This window comes from Suillus fuscotomentosus (genome assembly GCF_016647785.1).
Source record: "Suillus fuscotomentosus strain FC203 chromosome Unknown F5891scaffold_52, whole genome shotgun sequence".
Classification (NCBI taxonomy): domain Eukaryota; kingdom Fungi; phylum Basidiomycota; class Agaricomycetes; order Boletales; family Suillaceae; genus Suillus; species Suillus fuscotomentosus.
The window spans coordinates 324,399-346,929 of NW_024539564.1; the positions used below are offsets into that span (position 1 = coordinate 324,399).

At 47.6% G+C, this 22,531-nt stretch overlaps 8 protein-coding genes across 8 annotated transcripts; 5 read left to right on the top strand and 3 right to left on the bottom strand.

The window, feature by feature from the left end:
• Positions 1–1,937: 1,937 nt before the first annotated feature.
• On the top strand, positions 1,938–3,067 carry F5891DRAFT_983217 (uncharacterized protein; the record flags this gene model as incomplete). The annotated part of the gene is made up of 5 exons (XM_041377299.1): positions 1,938–1,967; positions 2,054–2,116; positions 2,215–2,327; positions 2,624–2,738; positions 3,008–3,067. The coding sequence occupies 5 exons, from the start codon at positions 1,938–1,940 to the stop codon at positions 3,065–3,067; spliced, it is 381 nt and encodes a 126-aa protein (XP_041222381.1).
• F5891DRAFT_1175027 (uncharacterized protein) lies at positions 2,959–3,904 on the bottom strand (the record flags this gene model as incomplete). The annotated part of the gene is made up of 3 exons (XM_041365691.1): positions 2,959–3,313; positions 3,363–3,790; positions 3,848–3,904. 3 exons carry the CDS (start codon positions 3,902–3,904, stop codon positions 3,268–3,270), a joined length of 531 nt encoding a protein of 176 aa, XP_041222382.1. The 3' UTR covers positions 2,959–3,267.
• A 2,095-nt stretch (positions 3,905–5,999) lies between these two features.
• F5891DRAFT_576820 (uncharacterized protein) lies at positions 6,000–7,378 on the bottom strand. The gene is made up of 8 exons (XM_041372338.1): positions 7,287–7,378; positions 6,948–7,229; positions 6,665–6,874; positions 6,529–6,554; positions 6,426–6,464; positions 6,283–6,368; positions 6,136–6,171; positions 6,000–6,052 (listed from the first exon to the last, which is right to left on the bottom strand). Exons 2-7 carry the CDS (start codon positions 7,148–7,150, stop codon positions 6,166–6,168), a joined length of 570 nt encoding a protein of 189 aa, XP_041222383.1. The 5' UTR covers positions 7,151–7,229; positions 7,287–7,378; the 3' UTR covers positions 6,000–6,052; positions 6,136–6,165.
• Positions 7,379–7,613: 235 nt separating this feature from the next.
• On the top strand, positions 7,614–8,850 carry F5891DRAFT_983219 (uncharacterized protein; the record flags this gene model as incomplete). The annotated part of the gene is made up of 6 exons (XM_041377300.1): positions 7,614–7,704; positions 7,728–8,021; positions 8,085–8,119; positions 8,342–8,429; positions 8,536–8,643; positions 8,717–8,850. The coding sequence occupies 6 exons, from the start codon at positions 7,614–7,616 to the stop codon at positions 8,848–8,850; spliced, it is 750 nt and encodes a 249-aa protein (XP_041222384.1).
• Positions 8,851–9,499: 649 nt separating this feature from the next.
• Positions 9,500–11,527, top strand: F5891DRAFT_576514 (uncharacterized protein). Its single transcript, XM_041372336.1, has 4 exons — positions 9,500–9,669; positions 9,740–10,200; positions 10,361–10,924; positions 11,144–11,527. Exons 1-4 carry the CDS (start codon positions 9,606–9,608, stop codon positions 11,297–11,299), a joined length of 1,245 nt encoding a protein of 414 aa, XP_041222385.1. The 5' UTR covers positions 9,500–9,605; the 3' UTR covers positions 11,300–11,527.
• An 815-nt stretch (positions 11,528–12,342) lies between these two features.
• F5891DRAFT_576778 (uncharacterized protein) lies at positions 12,343–15,568 on the top strand. Its single transcript, XM_041372337.1, has 3 exons — positions 12,343–13,069; positions 14,406–14,439; positions 15,055–15,568. The coding sequence occupies exons 1-3, from the start codon at positions 12,555–12,557 to the stop codon at positions 15,157–15,159; spliced, it is 654 nt and encodes a 217-aa protein (XP_041222386.1). The 5' UTR covers positions 12,343–12,554; the 3' UTR covers positions 15,160–15,568.
• A 4-nt stretch (positions 15,569–15,572) lies between these two features.
• F5891DRAFT_1150237 (fungal-specific transcription factor domain-containing protein) lies at positions 15,573–19,079 on the top strand. The gene is made up of 16 exons (XM_041365119.1): positions 15,573–15,755; positions 15,815–16,234; positions 16,294–16,324; positions 16,377–16,485; positions 16,545–16,563; positions 16,617–16,695; positions 16,751–16,961; positions 17,013–17,229; positions 17,282–17,383; positions 17,433–17,532; positions 17,586–17,622; positions 17,674–17,770; positions 17,823–17,904; positions 17,955–17,998; positions 18,048–18,619; positions 18,670–19,079. The coding sequence occupies exons 1-16, from the start codon at positions 15,582–15,584 to the stop codon at positions 18,785–18,787; spliced, it is 2,412 nt and encodes an 803-aa protein (XP_041222387.1). The 5' UTR covers positions 15,573–15,581; the 3' UTR covers positions 18,788–19,079.
• Positions 19,080–21,463: 2,384 nt separating this feature from the next.
• Positions 21,464–22,505, bottom strand: F5891DRAFT_1192709 (uncharacterized protein; the record flags this gene model as incomplete). Its single annotated transcript, XM_041367637.1, has 6 exons — positions 21,464–21,508; positions 21,562–21,725; positions 21,779–21,982; positions 22,038–22,103; positions 22,168–22,352; positions 22,408–22,505. The coding sequence occupies 6 exons, from the start codon at positions 22,503–22,505 to the stop codon at positions 21,464–21,466; spliced, it is 762 nt and encodes a 253-aa protein (XP_041222388.1).
• Between the last annotated feature and the right edge of the window lie 26 nt (positions 22,506–22,531).

Consider the following 22,531-nt stretch of genomic DNA (forward strand, 5'->3'; position numbering starts at 1 on the left):
GGCATCTGGGAAAAGGGCGAGCCAGGTGTCATCGCCAGCGAGAGCAATCTTTCCTTTGGATTGTATCAGGGAAAAAGAAGTCAGCACATACCTTTCTTCCCGCAGCGTTTAGCTGATGTATGATAGAATCTTCGTAGATAGAAGAGCCTACGAAGTTTTCTCCTGCATCTGAGAAGGTTGGTAGAGACCATGTGATGATGCCTTTGAGTCGCTGGAGAGCTGTGGTCAGTAGGTCAGAGTACGTATTAAATGTGAATGATCTGTTTAGACGAGCAGCGGTCAATTTGCATGGTAGAGTCAGGATGCTATTGTGGAAAAGTGAAACAGGTTCTGGCGGGTGTTCTGCGATAAATCAAAGCGGAGGGCGTCTATGATGAGCAAGACAGCTCTTTTGTGACTAGCGAGTGAAGTGCAGGTGTCTACACTTCTGTCTGGAAGTTCAAGTCGAGTGAGAAGAATCCTTTTGTGAATAGATAAATCCCAGCTAGGTGAACACATAATACCCTAGACAAAATTCAAAAAACCCCATTTACCTCGCACCATCATGACGGAGATCGCTGGGCCAGCATGTTCAAGTCAGCACACGCACTTCATTAATGACAACGTTGCCAACCTCAATGATCAACGTTAATGCTAGATTAGGTCGGTAGGAGCGATACCTGGCTAAGTTTCTCCATTAGCACTCTTCAGAAGTTGGCTTCACATCGGTTTCCTGCCACAACTATTTTCAGGTCAGTTATATTTAAAATTTGCAAGCCTCGCCGTGCCATCGCCCTGGATCAGAGTTGCTCGTTGTTGACGTGGCGGCCGCGAAGAGAAGATGACACCAACGCTATGGCAGTGTATCGCGGAACCAAAGATTCTTCATCTACTCGAGTTCCATCTCAGGCCTAGACAGTCTAGACCGGCTGCGTTCAACGTCGAAAGAGTTGAATGGAAGCAAAGGTCGTAGTTACCAAGGAGCAGAAGGGTATCTGGGAAAAGTGTGAATTGTATCACCACGTCCCATCCCCGGCGAGCAACCAACGAATGCAATATATCCCTGGGAATGTATCAAGGAACGGAGTGAGAAAAAGAAATCATACCAACACCACCGTGCAACGTTGAACGAGTGTAAGAAATCATCCCGCAGTTGATGGTATAACAAGAATTTTGAAGGTTATCCGAAAAAAAATATCACCATAAACTCTTCCACCGGAAAGCTTCCAACCGAAATCTACAAGGGTGAGCAAAGACTGTAATTAGGTCTTTCAGTGAGAGTTGTCGTCGGTGGGTCTAAGAAAGCATCTAATTTGAAGCTTTTGAAGGGTCGATCAGAATGAGCAGGAGTTAATTTGTGAGCCGAGGCAAAGTCGGGTCCAGGTCCAGCGGAGTTTTAATATAACTACATATATAAGTACCGTCGACGATCGCACAAATCGGTACAACCCTTTCCTCATCGATGCTTTAACTGAATGGTTTAGACAGGTTAAGCCAAAGATAGATGGATCATTTCAGTCGTGTCATTCTGTTGCAACGCAAAAGAATGACACGTTTGACACGATCCATCACAGGCTAGGCTCCATTTACCTTGGAGTTCGAGATGTGATAAACTTGGCGTACACAGTGGCGCGTCACTTTTTCCGGTATCTATTGTTGTTCATTCACGCGTAAGCCCTCAGTATAAATATACAAATTACTGCTGATCCTGCTAGACTTCATATGTTATTGGCACATATCGCTTTCATTTGCCTGATGTCTGTCGTAGTGACATAATAAGCAGTTTATTATAGCTTATGTTGTGAATTTGTACGTTTTGTATCCCGATACACGCATCGCCTCTTCCCTCAGTTGCGTGGGCAGTAAGCCGGATTGCTACCAATATTCTTGCAAATATCTTGACATTGAGAGTTCCTGCTAGCAATAATTCAGTGTGGTAAAACCATCAATATTCGATTATGACGTCGAGCTTCACTTTAATCGTTTTTGTAGGATTTGGACTTGCGAAACTGCTCTATAGGTACGTCCTAGTACCTGCATTTGATGATCTAACTACTGACTATAGTTGCAACAGTTTCTACTATCTCATGTAGAAGATCTCCAGACAACACTCACGTACCTCGACAAATATCCGAAGGTATTTTGGTCCCACTATCACCAGCAAACTATATGCATGGTGGTTGGATGGGTGATTTCAGTGATATATCTCTGAAAACGTTTCACTGACGTGAACAGGTAGGATATCAGTTAGCCCGACTATACGTGAAAGTTAACGTTCACCTTGTTTCCCTTAGAATCGACAGTGTCCTCAGCCGATTGGATAGCATCAACGCTGGTGCCGTCACGTTGTAAGCCTACATCTAACTGTCTACCTTGCATGACTCGGACACTTATTGTCTGTAGATGTTGCGCAATTCTGGTGGTCACCATGCTAAGCAGACGTCGAAGATAGTCCACCTCCAAAGCTAACTCCAATGAGTTTCTCAGTCACCAAATGATCTAGCGTTCATTATTTTTGTCCAAGTCCAGAGCACACGTCTGTCTGATCTATTTACCACCCTTGACTCCTAGCTGATACGCTGAGCAGTCTATGTGATATCGTTTTTAGCATTGTGTGTATCGTGATTTCATCATCACCGACTAGGTTAAACGTTCTCAAAAGACCTAAAATGACCAAGCAGAACCGTTCTAGTCAAGGATGTTGCGCTTTCATTAGTATCAAGCTTTTCGACATCCAAAATGTTACACCAAAAGCTGTCGTAAGTACTGTGACTGATTCTTATTTGTGATCCTTTGGGGCTCGAGTCATATGTTTTAGCCACCCAGAGAAGTATTGTGGCGAATATTTATGGCGATACTGGAGAGTTGACAGCGAGTCCGCACTGACAGTCCAGTGTGGGATGGACACACTGTACTCAAGTCATTGCTTACCACCAGCGATTTCTTAATGTTCATCATTAGTGCAAGGCAACGCTGTAGAATAAACCTATGCTAATCGAATAATTGATTACATGTTCGTGGTCGACAGGATTTCGGGCTGCGCATCCGAGGTAGTGACTGTGCTATGACGGGCGTGCTACTACATTGATATGGCTTGGAGTGCTACGCTGGATGTTCGGAATAAAGCGCTGGCTTCAGAGGAATACCTGCCTTAAATGAAATATAACGCCTAATTCGTGATAGAGAACACACGGACTGCAAAGTAGTCATGTTATATCAACTGGACCGGGTACGGGATGTACGATACGATATAACGGGGGGCCAATGATGACAGGAACTAGAAGCACACTAATCCTGGGCATCATCAGGTCCCACGTTCCGATGCTTGCGCTGCCTACGGATCAAAATTCAGGACATGTTCATAGAGAAAGGAAGCTGCGTACATGATGCTACCAATGCGCGAGAATTTCCACCGCTTGGAGTCTACAGATGCTGCAGACCTGTTGAACATAGGAAAGCGCTTCCAAACCGACTTTGGAGGTGAGGCTAGGACCGGAGTGGAAGCTGAAGCAAGAGGTATTTGAGGACGAGAGGAGCCCTGAGGGGAAAAAGATGGGGAAGGGGATGCAGCTGCACCACGCGAGATGACGGTTTCTGGAGACACATAGATTCTGTCAGAAAGCTCGACTGCAAAAGAGGAGCGGGCTGGAGTAGGGATATCGTGATCGGAGTGATCTTGAGGGAGAGATGGGGAAGGTAAGGTAGCACCATCACGCGAGCCTACGATTTCTGATAGCAATTCAATTTCATCAGCTAGCTCATCCGATGCTCGTATAGAATATGCTGAAAGAGAACGCGAGTTTGCTGAGGGCTTAAAATATATTTGCATTAGATATGCTGCTGTGTAGACAAAACAGAAATTCATTACCTGGTCAATGATGTTAGACGCTGGGGAAACGAATGAAGGCGACACCGCATTCGTCATGATGGCGGACTCCTGCGATATATCCCACAGAAATATTGTGTTCTGCGTACTCCCTGTGGCGACAAGTTGGCTGTCCGGCGAGAAGGCTACTGTGCTTACCACAGAGGCATGCTGAAGCACACGACCAAAAGATTTGCGGGTAGAGGTGCTCCACAGCCTCGCAGTGTGATCACTGGACGCACTGGCTATCAATTCACCATCAGGTGAGATGGTCAACAAGTTAATGCTGTTGGAATGTGCACGCAGTGGGGATCCGAGCTGGGCACCAGTCGGTGCACTCCAGAAGTAGATCTGGCCATCATCGCAGGCAGAAATGAGACGACGACTGTCTGGAGACCAGACCATCGAGCTCACTGCTGCGCCATGGGAAAGTGGTTGTGTTTGCTGCTTGCCGGTCGTTGCGTTCCAGATGCGAACCGTTTGATCATATGACCCGCTCGCAATCTTCGTTCCATTGGGAGAATAGGCAACTGTCCATACACCGCCCTGATGATCATCGATGTCGAGCACAAGTTCCCATGTCTCTACATCCCAGATCTTGAGTGTGCCGTCGCGCGATGCGGAAGAGAGTCTTTTCTCGTCAGGTGAGAACCGTACCCAAATGACCCAGTCTGTGTGATGCGACAGACATCTGATGATCTCCTTCGTATCTGCATCCCATACGATGATCTTGCCATCTTCCGCCCCACTCACAATTCTGCTTCCATCCATTGATACAGCCAATCCACAAGTTCTACTAGCGTGTCCTTCCAGCGAGTGTTCCTGTTCTCCTGTTTCCACGTCCCAAATCCGAACAGTCTTGTCGTTGGATGTGCTTATAACTTTGAGATCATTCCTGTTTTTTGAGAACAACACTTCTTGTACCCAGTCAGTGTGGCCTCTGAGCGATCTGATTGGGGATAGGGATGGTTCCATGTGATCGTTGGCAGTGTAGATAAGGATATGTGGGTTGTGGGTTATATCAGCCGAGCCAAAGTATATAAGCGTTAGTACTAGGCAAAAGCGATCAGATGGTAGTACATAGAACGTTTAAGAACCGGTAAGGATCGAGCCGAAAGAGCAGGCGCTCGTTGCACATACTTAGAGCGCCTATGATGTCAAATAAATGTGTGGTCAACGGTTGTATGTATCGCGCATCGCCTGTATCGGAATACCGTCAGAAAGTACAGGAACATCGACGATTCAACTTGCATAACAGGGTACACCCTTCCTAGTCTGGGCCCGGGATAGCTCTTGCACCAACGACTTCCGACAAACTTAGACCCTCACAAGTGTGCTCTGCGGCATGTCTTAAATGAAGCGTCAACAAAAGTGTTCAAACTGATGACGAATCGACGCACACTGGCAGCAACTACGCACTGCTTCTCGTAGCACCAACTAATGTATATGCCTTCCATGATGTGCCGAAGGAAAGGGTAATAAAGAGAGAGAGAGAGAGAGAGAGAGAGATCAGTCTATCAGACGAACCAGAGTAATACTGTAATACTAGCAGGACGCGATGCACGTGACCGCGTTTGATGAACTTAGCATTCGTCGAGCCGTCTTGTTGGGCCATCGTTGCTCAAAATGAGTACTGTACTGTTTAGAAGTAGGCCCCTCGTCGACATGGAGCATCATTCAGAGTCATTCACGGGCCCCGCTTATTACCAGTCTTATTGTAGTATGTCTATCCTCGACTCTGAATTCAGAATGGCTTAGCCTGAGTGTACCCGTAAGGTAGCCTATTATATACCACTTTCATCCCGGTGATATGGTATTCCTTCTATCTGCGTCTCCTTCAGCTATCCCTCCCGGTAGTCGTGGAATGGTGGACCGAAGTATGCGACTGCGTTCCTGACGGGGTCGTGCGGCTGCCCGATATTTATATGAGATCAGCCGACACTTAGTACTTGACTAAGTCACCTTCACCCAGCTTCTCTCCAGAGATTGACGTCAAGGTGTCTTCCTCTCGACTGATCATCTTATCGCCACTTCGACTATTCTCAATCTCCACCCACTCAGATCTGCATTCTATACAAGGTCAACGTGCGGAGATTCAGAACAATGAACACCCACATGAGATGGACGGGCCGCTCGCGTATATAAGAGAAAACCTAGGATGCGAACAACACTAGTGCTGAGCGGGGCCCGCGACAGTCCGAGTTACAGCTGTGCCGAACAGCAAGAGAAGCCACGAAGAAAAAATACCCGACTTAAGTGCTTAGTTCCATAATCTTTCGACGCGAACCGACCTCATGACGTGGAAGGCAGCGACTCGATAGTTATTTCTGTCAATGGATTTAATTGCCCTGAGTGTGAGTCATACGTTGTGAACAGCATATGTTAAGGGGTAGTCGGTATAAGCGATACCTGCATGGTATTAGATCATGTGAAATGACCTTGATTGCTATCAGTGGTTGAGCGTCGATGCTGGTCCGAAGCTGGGACTTAGAATCATCATTTGATCCAGCAAGATAAGATCTTTCTAAAAATATAATCAGGTTAGAATGTGCATCATATATAAGTCTACTCGGAACTCAGCTGAATCGCCATTTAATCAGAAAAACACTAAACGAGGTTACTTTCAAAAATATGATCAAGTCAGAATGTGTATTATAAGTCTAACCGGAACTTAGCTGAATTACCGTTTGATCCAGCGAAATGAGGGTTACTATCAAAAATATAATCAAGTTAGAATATGCATCCCAGCGGTGGCCCGCCGATTCCTTGCATGGATCAAGTTTGAAGATCAAATAAGAAACGACCAAAATACGAACGCACCACCTTGAACTGCCTATGTCAACCGACAGCGGTGCCCGATCCCATGCCAGATGATCATAGTTCATTGTCAAAAGAGGCATAAACAGATTTGACCGAGGAACTAAGAGTATCTGAGAAGGGACATCTTGACGTCCGTTGCTTGAATCCGCATGCGAGGCAGCAGAATCGGCGATTGAAACCGTCGGGTTCCATTTCACATCGAATGTGCAACTAGCTATAATAACAGTTCGTTAGACAAGCCAGGAACAATACGATCACAATAGACTCCACGATCGGGCCGAACATTTGAATGAAGAAGGAAAACGACAAGAAGAGTCTCGGAAGTTGCCGCGGAGCCTGGTGTGTTTCGTCTCGAACAACGCACCACGCCACACGAGAAATTCGAAAGTCGTCGAAAGGACGGCTTGATGAAAGGAAAGGAATCTGATAAGAGGGACATTTATGTCCTAATAAACACATCGGACGAGTCATCCTGCATCCAGACATTAATATCCCGTCGGAGCTGAGATCATATGTTAAATCAGGGAGGATACTGGCAGGGAGGACATCAGCGGTGAAAATCGAGCTATTATTATAAGCGATAAGTCTGGGTCGACTAATCGTAGCAGGGTAGTGTACTTGCCTTCTGCACCTCGGAATCCAAGCGCTAAGCCGCGGGAGGATCTAGAATTCGATATAACACGGCGCGGGGGATCTACATACTAAGTTCGTGTAACTAGCCCTAGCTTAGCGAACAAGAATAAGTATGGCCTTCGGCTGATGTTGTACTGTTCTAGAACTGGACTTTAGTTTCCGCACTTCGAAGTCCTAGCCGCGGATATTCTATGATCCCAAACACATCTTGCCGCACCATATACGTCAGGGCGCCTTCTAACCCCCAGACCTTCGATTATCACGTGAAAAAATGGCGGGGGATCTAATCGTAAAAAGTTAAAGTAATGGTCTCGCCATGAACGATCGACACGAGGATTCATGCGAAAAAAATATGCGGTATACGCACTACTACGGTGTGGCGCAAATCAGGAATCACGTAGACATGGGTATTTGGTTATCCCTTATATAGCGATCGAAATGGATATTGACGTTGAATATTTGGGTGATCAGATCCAGAATGGCACGTACTTGCACACATTCGCATCCGTGGCGCAGCGCCGCGTAAATCTTCTCGTAAGAAGTGGCCACAGTGGCGGCTGCAAATCCACGAAAGACGCCGAGCGGGAGTGCCACAAACTGGGGGATCTGCGTTGCAAGTCTGATCATGACGGGATGCGCGGGGTGAGGATGTTGAGAAGGAGTAAACAAGAAGAACTTACTATTGGGTATGATCCATCTTTACAATCCAGGTTCTCATCCATTAGTGCGTTCGAAATCGAACTAGTACTGTCAGTAGAAGTGTCGAAATGAGGCACTTGGTAGATAGCGATACTATTTTGGGCGACTACGCTTTCCAAACTGGTGAGTCATGCCTACGCCACCCGACAGATATGAATGAGGACTAGGCTAGAAGGACTAGAGTGGCGATTATGAACGACATTGTCAGGTGATGAATGTTAATGAGAAGTGACGGGCGAGGGAATTAGAAGACGAACATGGGCTAGAGTCTAGAGAAGAATGCGAAGAATTATTATAGGTATCGTTTCCGATAGTCCTACGTACGCGTGAACGGATCGTTCGTAGAGTGACTGGAAAGACGGGTTTGCCGACTTGGAAGGCCGTGCACGACAGGATGTAGGGCATAATGTTCCAAAGACGTGCCCGACACGGAGTGCGTGGGGGCGCGGAAATGAAAGTTAATGAAGTGTTACCTACAGAGGGCCTTATCTCCCCGTGTAGGGTCAGTGAAGATGCAGCTGGTGTGAAGTGTTCTATAGTTGACTTGAGATATCATGGAAGAAGCGTGGCGCAGACCATCGCGTATGTTGAGGGGCGGGATGCCGAAGTGACGCGAAGGCGTATCGTGGCGACACGGCACCTATCACGTGAGCTAGGAGACTTGAAGCGGGAATGAAAAGGTTAAAATTTTAGAGGGCTGACGATGCGCGCACGGGGAAGTATGCAAGTATTTAAAGATGGGCGCACCATGGGCGGGGATGGACGGCGAACACGAGAAGGACTCCCTTGAAATAGCAGGGAGCGGTGCTAAAGAAGAAGTCGCGGAGGATGGTAGTCAGGAACGAGCAGTATGACCATGCGGTACTCGCAAAAATTTAAGGTGTGACGAAAGAGTTGGAGCGAATATGCTGATATCTCGGGAGAGGTTAGACAGGACGGATCAAATTTAGTGGGAGAACATCAGAGTCGTAGCGAATTGAAGTCTCGATACGAGGAATATGTTTTGTTGCACAGATTCTCTAGTGAATTGAGGACCGGGGGCTGTGATTCGCATTCTGAAGCACATGTAGTGACTCGAAGAGGGCTGACCGGTTAGTCATCGAATCGATGGCCGGACCCGCGGAAGGGTGGATGAGCTATGATTGGGTGGCGGTACATTATCAAGTACTTACGGGAGTGAATAAGTTAAATAAGGAGCAGCCATGTGTTTACTTTTCATTTCCTTGTCGACATCGTCTCGTTCTCGTTCGAAGCATTAACAGGCCACTGTTACAATGCGTGTGCTGCAACTCGTTTACTGAACGATCTACCTTTATAACCATACACGAGTGATCATATCTCGACGGCGCAACTCTGTGATTGGACCCGGTGATTCGCAGAACCCGGTAACTGTGCATACAACAAACGCACGCTAGGGGAGTTTAGGAACCTCAACCATCTTCCAGGACGACCAAGGGTGGATTTACTTTGGATCTTAATCCCAAGACAAACATAATTGTCTTATCCCGACTACCCTACTAGAGCTATCAGCATCTTTCACGACCAAGACACGATATACGAATCCGATTTGCGTTTAACTCTATTAATCCAAGACATTAATTCAGTCGGCATGTCTAACCGCCGGACGCCAGCTGATGTCAATCAAACTCAACCCGCAATCCCTACCTCCGGATGTAAGTCCCACTATACTATCCACTATTAGCCTTTATTCATTTTCTATCATATTTCTCTTTGCCTGAATAGCGAGCGAACAACTACAAGATAACCAGCCTCGCACTCAAGGACATTCCCTTTCTTCTTCTTCTGCTTCTTTCCACCAATCCACTTCCGTACCACCAGCTACAGCTGACCAGCAGTGGTTTCCAGCATCTCGACAGATGATCGTCACCAGCTCTTCCTTCTATGACCCTACTCAGGCCTCAGGCTTTACAGCCCAGCAGCCTTCCATGAACGTCTGGAATACCCCATTCACAGGTCCAGGTGCCGAATACTTTCCCCGACAGCACCCGACATACCAGCAGCCGTATGATACCTTCGGAGGAGCAGAGACGACCCAGTACTCATTTGCTCAAAACCAAGTTAGAGAGCAGCAGCAGCCTGAGCAACATTCACAACAGCGCCACCTTATACCCACTTCACGGCGCTCGGCACATGGTGGTTCCCGGACTTCTGGGTACTATAGACAGAGGAGCGCTGAAGGCCAGGTAAGTCTTTGAATCCCCCTATCACGTGATCGAAGCGACTCTCGAGGTGCTCTTGGAATTTCCCTTACGTTTTCTGTTCATTGATCCCCTTTATCTTCACTTTCTCCATTCCATATTTCTGTTGTCTTTCTCCTTCCTCTCTCTGATGCACCCTTTCCAGCAACACGCAGGCCAATACTCACAGCTCCCTTCCGTTCCTCCCAATCCTCCTTCAACCCATCCTTCACCTCCTCAGCCCTCTCAACAGCCAACAGGCCAAGCCCTCGCTGCACAGCGTACAACTGAATTAATCGCAGGTCAATTCCCACCAGTGCAAGCCGAACAGCAGTACCCAGCTCAGCAGCCCCAGCCCCATTTCTCACCCCCTCCTACCCAGTCCCAATTCCAGATCCAACAAACCCAGTTCCCGCCTACTCCGCAGTTTTCTCAGAGTCAACCTCAGGCTAGGCAGCAGAGCCAGTTTTCACAATCCCACCATTCTCGTGTCCCATCGCAATCGCACCCGCACCCTCACGCTCCAACGCAATCGCATACTCACGTCCCATCGCAATCTCGTGCCCACCCTCATGTTCAGCCGCATACCCAATCGCAACCTCAGATTCACGCTCCTCCAAATCCACCCCGACAGTCTCAACACTATTCAGGGCCGTCAGATTCGTATTACCTTCAGGGCGATATGTATTATGCAATCAATACGCAAGGGAGCCAGAGTGCGCCTAGTCTTGTGAGTCTCTTTCTGCCTGTTTTGAATTTGGATTTTTGGATGGTGGCGTACCCAAACATGTGTCAGCGGGTACTGCTCCTATGCCTTGTTCTTTTTTTGGAGGGCACGTCGGTTTAGACGAAATGGCGTTCATATACGCGACCGTGTATGGATGCTCCCCCTATACTTTGTGCCTGGTTGTCGTGTCTTGTTCGGTTCCTTTTTTTTTACCCGGTCAAGCCGGTTCTTTTTTTTCAGATACCGTTGGACGGCATAGGCATATGCGCCAATGTTTGGGTACTATACCTCGTGCCTCGTTACCTTCTTCTGTTTCTGAGTTCAACAGCATACGTTGACATGCATATATGCGTCCATATCCACTTTATACCTCTCTGATTCTCATCTTTTGTTTTGATTCGCGCGATTTATCGTTCCATGTCATCCTCCCATTGTTCTATTGCGCGGCACCACCTGACACGGGACATTCTTACCTCCTTGATCATGCCCGACTTGCTATCGACGTTTGGATCGCTGACTGATTGACAGCACTCGCACACGCAGAGTACTGCCAGTCATGTGGGTGTCTTTAACGCTTCGTATTTATGCGTCCGTGCAGGGATATTATTTCTTTCACTGTGTTGCGCGCTTTTTCTCATACTTCGCGCCTCGTTTTTCGTCTTTTCTTTCGTGGCACTGGTCTGTTTATGATGTGCCAGTATGGGGTGCTATCTGCGCCCATATTCCTTCCGCTATACTCCGTTCCTCATCATTCTCATCTTTGATCTTGAATCGCGCTGACGATTAATCATTTCACGCTACCCCGCCCTGTTCTCTTCCGCGGAACCACCTAACATGAAACATTCTTATCAACTTCCTCGATCACACCCAACTTGCGATCACTGCTTGATTGACAGCACTCGGCACACGCGCATTCGACGTCTCCCCACTCGCCTTTTGCAACGTTTGGGCCTCATACCCCACCTGGAAACTCGCACACGCCTCCAAGTGATAGTGGTGAGTGCGGTTTTCGTCTTGTTTCGCTTTTGTTTTGTTTGTTGTGTTGTGTTTTTGTTTGTTGTGTTCTTTTCTTTTGCTGTTGTTTTCATTTTCCAATGGATGTTCTCTCGATTATCAATCATGGCGCAGGGTCAATTTGCACCCAAACACGTGGTGCCATGCTTATTGGGCTCAGACGACTCTGGAAACTCTTGACAAATTGTCGTTGAGGGACCAGAACCGTTGTTTCTGATCGAAGAACGAAGAATGTTCTCTCAACTTTATTTTGAAGCGGGGTCAATGCTTAGGGTTATACTATGTTACGTTGTTGGACTTCGTGAACCCTTCGGGATGCAATGAGTGCTTGCCTAGCACTCGCCTCACCTTCTCATTTGCTGGAACTTGCGCACGACATAGGATGAAGTGCTGGTTATAATGATCTACGCATCTTATATGTAGCTGCGCTGACGGCATCGATCACCTCGTGTCAAAATTAGCGCTCCGGCACAGTCGATTCATTGTACCCGGAAATCATCTCTGTACTTCTATATTGTCACATCTTTTTGCTACCATCTGTTGCGGGGTTCCGTGTCTTCTAGCCTGCATCATACTGACATTTATCTTTTCTTGTCTACCTCCGACACAAACAGGCCCCATGCTTGGACTCCCGCGCTCACACGACTCTGTCTCTCCGGCCTCGTACGCAAGCCACCCTACGTCCTCCTCATTCGACGATTCGTCTTCGGGGCATCCAGCCTCGTCTGTGAGCTCGGGTAACGTCCACATGACTTCACAGGGCATGGGGCATGCTGCAACTTCGTCGATCTCGACTGTCACCCCTGGGTCGCCGCCAATGGTCGCAGCTCCACAACAACAACAGCAGCAACGTGTGCAGATACGTCAGCGCCCAATTATGCCTATCACTGCGGCAGCGACAGCGCCTCAGGCAGGTCCTGCACGGCCTCCAATTGTACCGAAGCCGCCTGCTCCTCGTCCTGCAACAAATCGAAGGGCTCGTGCTCCAAAGCGACCAAGGCCATCAACATCCCAGGGCGGTGAGGGTAGGGGTGGGGACAGTGACGATGACAGTGACGATGATGATGTGGTAGAATGGGCTGGACCATCTGTGCCTCCACAAGGCGCAGGTACAGGGGTGGTGGGTCAACGCAAGTGAGTGACCTCGTACGCTTGTTGAATCAGGAATAGTGTGCTGATCGGGCTGTGTTTTTTTTACGTTTTTCACTTTTTCTGTTTCCTCGCTTGCTTTCCGGAATCGTGTTTCTGCAAATGGTTTGGTTTGCTGAACCTCGTGTGGTCACTAAACTCATCTGTGTTGGTGCAACGGCCCTGTCCTGATATCGTGCATGCTCGATACTGCTGGCTTCATTGGCGAATACTCTGGTTATGTCAATTGCTGGCCTCGATATCGACCAACTCGATTAACATTGGATTCGACTCTATGTTTCTGTCTGGTGACTGTTTAACGGTGTTACTGCGGCCAAAACAACCGAACTAACCTGGACGTGTGTATGACCTTGATGGCACGCATGATCTTGTATGCTGGACGGAACTTTGCTTTCTCGCTGCGCTCCATCCTTATGTGCTGGTTCTGGTTGCGGTGCTGTCTTTCTTTGTCACACAATTTCCGCTGACGTCGCGCTACCTGCATATTGACACCTGTCAACTGCGTTAAAACTGCTCCTTCTGCTTACTCAAAATTTGTTGGTTTGTGATCGTGACACTATCATTTTTTCATTCCGGTCTGCGGTGCGCGCTGGTCGGATATGCTTTCACTTGTGCACTTCCATGTTTATTCGTTCTTCCTCATTTTGTTGCCTTTTTCATCGGTGTTCCTACCCTTGGTGCGGATGGCTATGTTCTGTGTTGATAAATCTTTCATCTTTCCATTCCAACCTTCTGCTGCGGCTGATTTCACTTGGCGCAATGTTTGGCTTGGCCCTTTGATTTGCGATCGTTGCGGATATCCTACTGCTAAAACTTCTACACAACCTTGTTCAATTGACATGTAACCCGAACCGGCTATCGTTGCTGTGCCTACTCCCGACTCCGGCTGTATTTTCTGTCTTTCCGGTCCGGCTACATCTGTTACCGACGCTAAACTCTCTCGCCGACTCGACGTCGCCGCACCTTCTTGCGCTGGCCTTGACTTGCTCTAATTCTGTGCTTCTCAATTTCATCATTCTACCGGTTTGACAACCCCCGTTTCTGCTACTCGGCTATATCCACGTTCTACACGCTATACGAACGTTCTACACGCCTTCGTCGCCTGCCTGTACGGTGTCTTTGGACGTATCACCTCGTGAAAATACACGCATCGACAATGATGATGGTTTTGCTTGCCTAATCGACTTGCTTCCCGTCCGGCGCTTGTGCCTTGCCCCACATGTTTCATCTTTTCGGTTCGGCGATACTTTCCTCGCTAACTACTGCTACGTATCTTCTACCTCATCTATCCGACTTTGCGCTCTCACGGATGCCATTGCAGAACTGGAGCGTGTACACATTGTAAACGTCTGAAGGTACGTTATCAATCTCTTTACACTTCCATTCCATATATTATGATGTTATGATTGATTGCTTACCAAATTCACGTTCTCCTATCTACCATGAATTGATCTTTGCAATCTACGACACGATGCATTTCGTCATGAATTCATGACGCCTCCGGCCTACTCTGCTCCGAACATGCATTGGTGTCTCATCCGCCTCGACGAAAACTCGTGCCTTCACTTTCGGACCCCCTTTTGGACCACCGCTTCTCCTTTCTGGGGCTGTTACGGGTCCTTCACACGGCATCATTGTTGCTGTTGCAACTGAAATATGTTAACCTCCGGCGATGGCTCGTAATTCTTCACACCTGCGGACTTCCATCTACATCTTCTGATATTACAAACGTTATATTCGCTGCTCGGTCCCTATCCTCCACTCGGCACGACTCGAATGTGTGAACATACCCCGCACATTTATGCGCCGCGTTGCCGGGTCCTGATCACTTTGATTGTCGGAATTTGACCTCCCGAAATGACCGTACTCCTGGCCTGGCATGGATGTCATGTGATTGCCACTGACTTCGATTGAATGATCCGCACATCTTCGTTCGATCTGTTTGCACTGGTCTCCGGTTGACCTTACAGATGAAATGCGACTTTCCAGATGGAGCTAGTACTTGTAAACGTTGTGCAACCGGAGGACACCCTTGCATCGTAGAAGGTCGCAAACCTAGGACAGCGCCAAAGTAAGTTCCCAACTGGTTCATCTGATTCCAAAGCGACGATCATCCTTTATTTATGTCGTAACTTCTCGTTCTTTATTTGGAACCGGTGCATGCCTTTGTACCGACTATATTTTTTTACGCTTGTCTTGCCATTGGCTGGCCTTCCTGCTAAGTCAAATGGGATATGACAGCCCTGAACTCCAGCATGGAGATCTGGGCCGACTTGGAGAAATCTTCTTCATTTTCGGACATTTCATATCGCCATTTTCTTCACACTTCCGTTTCCGCTATCCTCTATTCGTCGTTCATGCTGCGAACTGAGCACAAATCGTGCCAGTCTCGCATCCGGGTTGTGTTTCATCGCATTCTCCTGTTTCCTATTTAAACCTGGTTGCTTTTTGGTCATCAGTCATTCCCACTGTTTTCTCTCTGTTGACTGTTCTTCGTATGCCCCGTTCGCGATCTTCATCTATTGATTCATCGTCGTCGTCTTCATCTTGTGATACTGTTTCATCCATAATGTCACAATACTCATACAATTGTCCCCGCGTTAGCAAACGAGAGTATCTCTTGGCTCAGATCCGTCACAAGGATCAGATCATAGAGTCTCTGTTGAAGCAGGTGGGTCGTTCGTCATGGTGTTTCAATACGTTCATTCACTGACGACCTTTGTCGAGCAGTTGCACAACCCTTACCTTGCGACACCACTTTCGGTTGCATCCTATAAAGCAGCTACATCACCATCTGACAGTGACAACATGAATGTTGTTGACTGGCTTGATCGTCTGCAGGCTAGTCTCAAGCAACCGGGAATGGCCTCGCCTACCGACCCCGACTTCCTTCGCAACTTGCGCAACCCCTCTGCAGTTACTGTGGATGATTCTGAGGATGACGATCCCGACGCTCAAGAGGGTTCCGTCGAAGAGGAGGACGTCGAAAAAGTCAGGAACTCGCTCCCTGATGCTGCTGTGCCTATTGGGCTGCTCGCAAACTTGTCTTTAGACAAGGATAAAGATAAGGGTAAAGGTAGAGGTCGCCAAGGTGGTAACACTGGTGCAGGTGGAACTAACACGAAACCTGAAGACGACGACGACAATGTGGTAAGTAATTACTGTTTTCATGATGCTGGTCCCGTGTTTATGACGGTAATTACTTGTAGGGTGTGGCCAATAAGGAGTACTTCTTGCCTGGTAAGATGCCATCTTGGAACGACAATACATGCTGTTTCTAATAACTTAGTAGGTCCAGCCTCGAATCTGAATATCCGCAAAAACTTGGTGGAACAGCACACACCGGAAATAATTCTTCACGGACTCGTGAATAACACTGACGTCGAAAAGCTTTTCGATATGTAAGTTCACACAGTTCGTTCTTTACATTCCTTCTTCTGACGCATGTCCGTCAACACAGATTCTGGAATCAAATCAATGTAAGTGTATGCTTCCAAAGCTAGGAGGATGCTGTGACTTATCTAACTTACAGCCATTCATTGGCCTCCTCGATCCCACGTTACATACATCTCAATCCATCTTCCAAAGGTGCCCCTTCTTGTTCACCGTTAGTACGTAATCATTCTTTTCACATGCTTTGATAAATGCCTGACTTGAGGTGCACAGTCTGCGCTATTTCTTCCCGTTATTACAAGGAAAAATCCGAGATCTATCCTGTTGCTATGCACTTTGCAAAGCATTCCGCAGCTAACGCGCTCATCGACGGCTGGAAATCTGTCGAGCTATGCCAAGCTTACATTCTCATGAGCATTTATGCTGTCCCAGCTCGCAAGTGGGAGGAAGACAGAAGCTGGTTATACACAGGACTTGCCGCGCGGTATGCAATTACACCTTTTCTTTCGTTTCTAGAGCTTATCGTTGTCACTAGGATTGCTACAGACTTGAATTTACATCAGGTCTCTACGATACAGCCCCAGACGGAGCGGCAGGAACGAGAGATGTTGAATCGCGCTCGCGTGTGGATGATATGTTTTAATATCGATAGATCGACTGCTACGCAGTTTGGCAAACCTTCGACGATCAAGGAGGATTATATCACTCGTCATTCCGCGGACTGGTACAAACAATCTCGTTTCAGAGATAAGGTGTGTTCCAATATATGGTCTCGTTTCGAGGTGCTGATCAGTCGTACTGAAGTTTGATATCCACCTCTGCGCTTATTCAACGCTTCTTCGCATCGTGGGCCGGTTCCATGACGACATTTTCTCAGACCCCAACTCGCCAACCGGTTTAAACAAGGTTTGCGCCCTTCATCGACGTTTACTTCGTGACTAAACCGGCCTTGCAGGGTATCAACTTCCTTCAGGTTACGTTAGAACACGATCATCATCTTACAAACTATTTTGAGGAATGGACTAGACGCTTTAATGAGGAATCTGACCCTGGGGGTACGATTTCATTCCAGAATATAGTCAAACACGTGCTCATCCCTGTGCCTTAGATCCTGGAAGTGTATTCCGCTGTACTCTGCTACCCTTGTGAGTTCTGTGTGTTTCAATCTGCTGCGAGACAAGCTGATGTGCTTCTAGCTTGGTCAGCTACTCACGTCTTGTTATGTACTCTTTCGGATTTCAACACGCCTTCCAACGCGGCATGGAGGCGAGTGACAACGTCTTTCTTGATAAGGTCAGTACTATTATGGCCCATATCTCAAGTCATCTTACCGAACTTCATGAAGTGTTTCGACTCCGCAAAGGTTGTCATTAAGCAAATGATCGAGGTGCTGGCACCTAGCGGTCTTATGCGTGCTGCCCCTGATGGTAAGATATTGTTCTAATCGGTGACGCTCTTGGTCTTATGATACTCCAAGGCCACTTTGTTTTTGCGTCTTTCGCCTCTGCATTCATGCTCAAGGTGAAAACTTATATATCCAATGTGGCACCGTTCTTACCTTATGACTTAGCTTCTGCGTCCTGAGTTTGCTCAACTGTTGACCCGTCAGATGGAGGATGAGATCTTCGAACTCATTGGCCGCCTGATCACGACGCTTCAAGATGTTGCCATTGATGAACGTCACACACCACGCCTATATGCTCGATTCCTCGCCAGCCTTCTTACGAGACATAGGAAAGGTGGAGGCGCTGTCGGTGGGCGTCTTCAACACGTTCCACCTCAAAGTCAAGTTTCTCATCAACCTGAACCTCGTAACTTCGCCTCGCAATCTTCGTTGTCGTCTTCAGGAGCAAGATACTCTGGTGGACCAGCGCCAGGCATGTCGCAGCAAGGACGCGACCATGATTCCATGCAGATGACTCTCAACCAAGGCACTTCGAGCTCTTCATCCCAGGCATCCACACCTCCTTCTGCGACTCCTGCGATATATTCTGAGGCTGCCCACTCCCGCACCCAGTTGAACCATGGAGCTGTAGATAGTGATATGGATGTTGGGATGGCAGATGTGCTTTCAGAGAGCGGGACATTGGCAGCTATGCATGCACTCAATGATGCTTGGTGGAGTAACATGATGATGCCAGGGTATGTTCTGTGTCTGTTCTTCTCTGCGGCGTGACTGATCGATTTCAAAGATTCTCCTGGCCAGAAGGACCACACTTGAACGGCGTCGCAGAAGTTTACAATCACGGAATACCAGGCATCCACACAGGCTTTGGAGGGTATACAGCCGAACCACAGCTAGCAATGTAACTTTTTCGTCCGTAAGACATTCGGTGATATAACATCACCGAGGCTCAGAAATTTCTCTTTGGTTTCATACAGCGCTACTGTATCCATGATCTTGCTTTCACTACTGTACACTGTATACTTAGTCATCCATGTTTTCTGTTTCAGAATCTTACGCACCTAGACAACATCATATCTCATTATCTTGACTCGAGCTCTAACGATGCTTCGAAATATTATCCCCCAAGTTTTGCAGTGTGTCTCGCGCATAGCGCGCTCGACAACTTGAACGTTCATAACTAATGCTGACCATCACATCAGAATGTTCGAACCATGGCAATCTTACAATCAGAAGCACGAATGGAAGGGGTAGAAGTTGGTGAGCGCGGCATACCCCCGAGGCCTGGGCTCTAGACCAATTAATGCCGCTTGCCAGTCTGAGTCGGACACTCGCCACGGCAAAGTGCATCACGGAACTAAAGTAGTCCTTACGAATATTTGAAGAGGCCTGGACTAGGAACGGGCCAGGGACTCAGTATTAGATTAAAAGACTCATATTAGTTATAGATCATACCTAGGAGCGGGGAAGGACTAGGTAGGGTAATAGTCAGGAAAGTCACTATACGTAGAACCGCAAAATAAGAGAGCTCACCTCAGTCTTAGATCAAAAGACTGAGGGAGATTATTCGACAGGGAGAGGAATTAATAAGCTAATTGAAACGGGGAATCCAAGGTAAACGTGTATGAGGCGTGGAATGAGAGGTGATTGCGTATTGAGCACGCCTTATGTAAAAGAAATGGATGAGTACGTACGAGAGTGATGTCAAGAGTCATATGACTCATATCTTAACACTAGCACCTTGATAATTAATATGGACTGCTCTTCCGATGGCATTATTATCCTTCGCCTCTGGGCCCTGACGCGGCCTCGAGCCTCCGGAATGTGAACTTGGCTGAAGGGAGCAATCTGTATATCTGACTGATAATTCAAAATTAATTCTGTTTAGGCTAAACGTCGATGCCCTCAATCAAACTTGCGTCGTGTTGAAAGTCATGAACTGCCTTGAAAGACAAAGGAAAACGTACATTGTATGATCCGGGATGCCCTCTCCATGTTGACCATACATCCAACACGATCTCGAAGTGAGGCAGGGACATGTTGTCAGTAGCCCCCCCCTCAAACAATGTCTTGTCTTTCTCGATCCATCATGGGCTCTCTCGGCGCTGAACAGCTAATTGACCCAATGATATTATATGCATATCCACATTCGCACCTGGGCTCAGAGACTTGGCCGTGTCAGACTCGACAGCAGGAAATGCCAGCGTTGCTCCATTCCGCCTCTCTGTTGCCCGTGCTCGAAGGGCCCCATTATCTCAATGGCATTGTCGTGTCATTCCTAAGACAACCTACATCCAGGACTGCAAGGTTAATAAAGAAACTCCCATCATCCAACTGGGCAATTGAATTGAGTCGATGATATATGTGGTGGCGAGCGGCCTTAGGTCTTGGGGCTGAATCGTGGATGCATCAACTTGCGTTCGCATTGCGAACTACATATAGCAACTCTGGAAACCAATCGCGCTCGACCTTTTGCTGCGAGAGTTTTGGTACTATTGACCTCCCGAAAGGTGGCAAAGGCTCATGAGTCATGGTCCATGGTGCAATCTGGCATTGGCCAGGGCCCAGCAGGTTGCAGGTACACCGATGACGCCCCAAGATACTGTTTGTAGACAATGGATTCCACTTGACGATGTCGTCAGTCACGATATCAGAGCCATAGTAATAGGAAGTAGTCCTAGCTCTTTGCTAACAAGCTGCTTGGCTAGAATTTAGAAACTGTCGATTCTCGCAACGCATGCGCACGACCCGGAGTGGTGCGTGAGAAGTTACTCATTCGAAGTTTATGGGTTGTTTCAATTCCCTGTACTATGTAGAACAACCCATCTTCATTCCACATTACATTGTCTGCCTAGGGGGTAACTACCATATAGGCTGACATGCATGTTCAGACCTTGGTGATCGATTCTCCGGTTGAAGTCGGCAATACCAGTGTACGTCCAAAAATATTCTATAAGCCGGCACCTACTAGGTCCCGGTATGAGATCTAGAGACTTGGTTCCGCTTGGAATATCGGCCAGCAGCTTCAGCCTAAGGATCAAGGGGACGTATGTACATACCTCATAGTGCATTATTCTGCAAAGAGCGCTAACCAATTGGCAGAGACAATCATCATGATGGTAGTATATTGTTACTGTATCCTTGCATCTTGGTATATCACGTCCTGCATGATACACGATCTTCGTGGGATATTGATAATTGGGGTGAGTCGCTTAGCCTTTCGTACTCTACCAAGGCGACGGGCAATAGGGCTCGCTCAGAGCACCACTGCAACCACTCCGCTGTCACATTACATTTGATGACATGTAACATGTTCCTTGATACTCATGACCTTGACGTCGCTAACAGTGCACACGCCTCCCAAGCTCGTACCATTATTACTTCTACAACATATTTCACGAGTGACCAGTCCCCTGTTACTCGTCCGAAAAATTTCGGCTCTCAGAAGCCGCGTCACTTCAAGGTACGAGCAATCACCGTTCAAACTGCGTGTACAGCCATTCAATGACCCCCGTCACCTCGAATGATGCATCAAAATTTTATTGACACATAGGATATATATCATGGCCGCTATTCACGCTCTACAGTGCGGGATATGCATTCGAAGTACCGTCGCAACAAAATACCTTCCACAGTGGTCACATCTTTCGAAAAGCCCGTCCCAGTCCCAGACACTTACACCTGTCTCACCGGAGAGGTCAGCAAGAAGACCTGTTTCATAGGCCGAGAGCCTGTTCATCACAACCATGCCACTGTCTTGTCCGAGCGGGAGACGTGTGGATACACGTTGTCCACGACGAGCCGCCATTGACAACTGACTAGCAGCAGCACCTTGAATAGATCCTTTGTATTAATTAGTTTTTGAATGATACTCTATAAATTGTGCTACAACTCACCAGCACGACGATGAACTAGTCGGATAAATGGACGTGGATTTGCTGAGGGTGCACCAACTAAACCACGGAGTTGTCGAAAGTCGGGCCAAACTGAGACATGGGATCCGAGATAGCCGTGGAAGTAGGGCGCAATGTCATGCTCATTAGGAGCAAGCTGGCGGAAGGCATCATGAACTGGATTCATGTTAGGTTGGGGGTTTGCAACTATGAGCAGACCATTAATACTGACACCTGCATCTAGGTAACAGTAAATACATACCGAGTGTTGGCAGTTCTTCGTAACTAGAGGTAAAAAAAGATGTGTGATAAATATCTGTGATGTTGGCTGTCGTGAAATCGTGAAAATCGTGTCAGTACAAAGGACGTGATCACCAGTGCAACATGCTAACCTCTAAATCCGCACTGCTCATTAGCACACTGCATCAAGACATGCCCATTCACGGCAGAGTCCACAATCCTGGTGGAACAAGGTGTGTCTGAGAGCATGCCGCAGAAACATTCTATGAAAAGCCCTCGACGCTGCAAGTAATCTGCCAAGCCATAAGGACGAATGCGGAAACGACCCGACTTTGGGCTGCAAACATAACTTTAAGTCAGTGGTTGGCAGTAAGTCAAAGTGAGCTACACACTATGCAACAGTGACAAGTTGCTTCACCTCACGTGAAAAGATGACAAGTTCTGTGCTTCCACGCTGGTACTCGATACACGGGCGAAAAATTGAATCCATGATGGCTAGCCTGGCCTACTGTACTA

What these genes read in the sequence shown, in the direction of transcription:
- F5891DRAFT_576514 (XM_041372336.1), top strand. Translation starts at nt 9,606, where the DNA reads ATGTCTAACCGCCGGACGCCAGCTGATGTCAATCAAACTCAACCCGCA. An exon ending in AGAGGAGCGCTGAAGGCCAG is followed by an intron (nt 10,201 to 10,360) that starts GTAAGTCTTTGA and finishes CACCCTTTCCAG; the next exon opens with CAACACGCAGGCCAATACTC. An exon ending in GCCAGAGTGCGCCTAGTCTT is followed by an intron (nt 10,925 to 11,143) that starts GTGAGTCTCTTT and finishes TACCCGGTCAAG; the next exon opens with CCGGTTCTTTTTTTTCAGAT.
- F5891DRAFT_576820 (XM_041372338.1), bottom strand. Translation starts at nt 7,150, where the DNA reads ATGTCTGGATGCAGGATGACTCGTCCGATGTGTTTATTAGGACATAAA. An exon ending in GACATAGGCAGTTCAAGGTG is followed by an intron (nt 6,555 to 6,664) that starts GTGCGTTCGTAT and finishes TATTTTTGATAG; the next exon opens with TAACCCTCATTTCGCTGGAT. An exon ending in TCTGATTAAATGGCGATTCA is followed by an intron (nt 6,369 to 6,425) that starts GCTGAGTTCCGA and finishes TTATATTTTTAG; the next exon opens with AAAGATCTTATCTTGCTGGA.
- F5891DRAFT_576778 (XM_041372337.1), top strand. Translation starts at nt 12,555, where the DNA reads ATGCTTGGACTCCCGCGCTCACACGACTCTGTCTCTCCGGCCTCGTAC. An exon ending in GGGGTGGTGGGTCAACGCAA is followed by an intron (nt 13,070 to 14,405) that starts GTGAGTGACCTC and finishes ATGCCATTGCAG; the next exon opens with AACTGGAGCGTGTACACATT. An exon ending in CACATTGTAAACGTCTGAAG is followed by an intron (nt 14,440 to 15,054) that starts GTACGTTATCAA and finishes TTGACCTTACAG; the next exon opens with ATGAAATGCGACTTTCCAGA.
- F5891DRAFT_1150237 (XM_041365119.1), top strand. Translation starts at nt 15,582, where the DNA reads ATGCCCCGTTCGCGATCTTCATCTATTGATTCATCGTCGTCGTCTTCA. An exon ending in CGCCAACCGGTTTAAACAAG is followed by an intron (nt 17,384 to 17,432) that starts GTTTGCGCCCTT and finishes CCGGCCTTGCAG; the next exon opens with GGTATCAACTTCCTTCAGGT. An exon ending in TGAGGAATCTGACCCTGGGG is followed by an intron (nt 17,533 to 17,585) that starts GTACGATTTCAT and finishes CCTGTGCCTTAG; the next exon opens with ATCCTGGAAGTGTATTCCGC.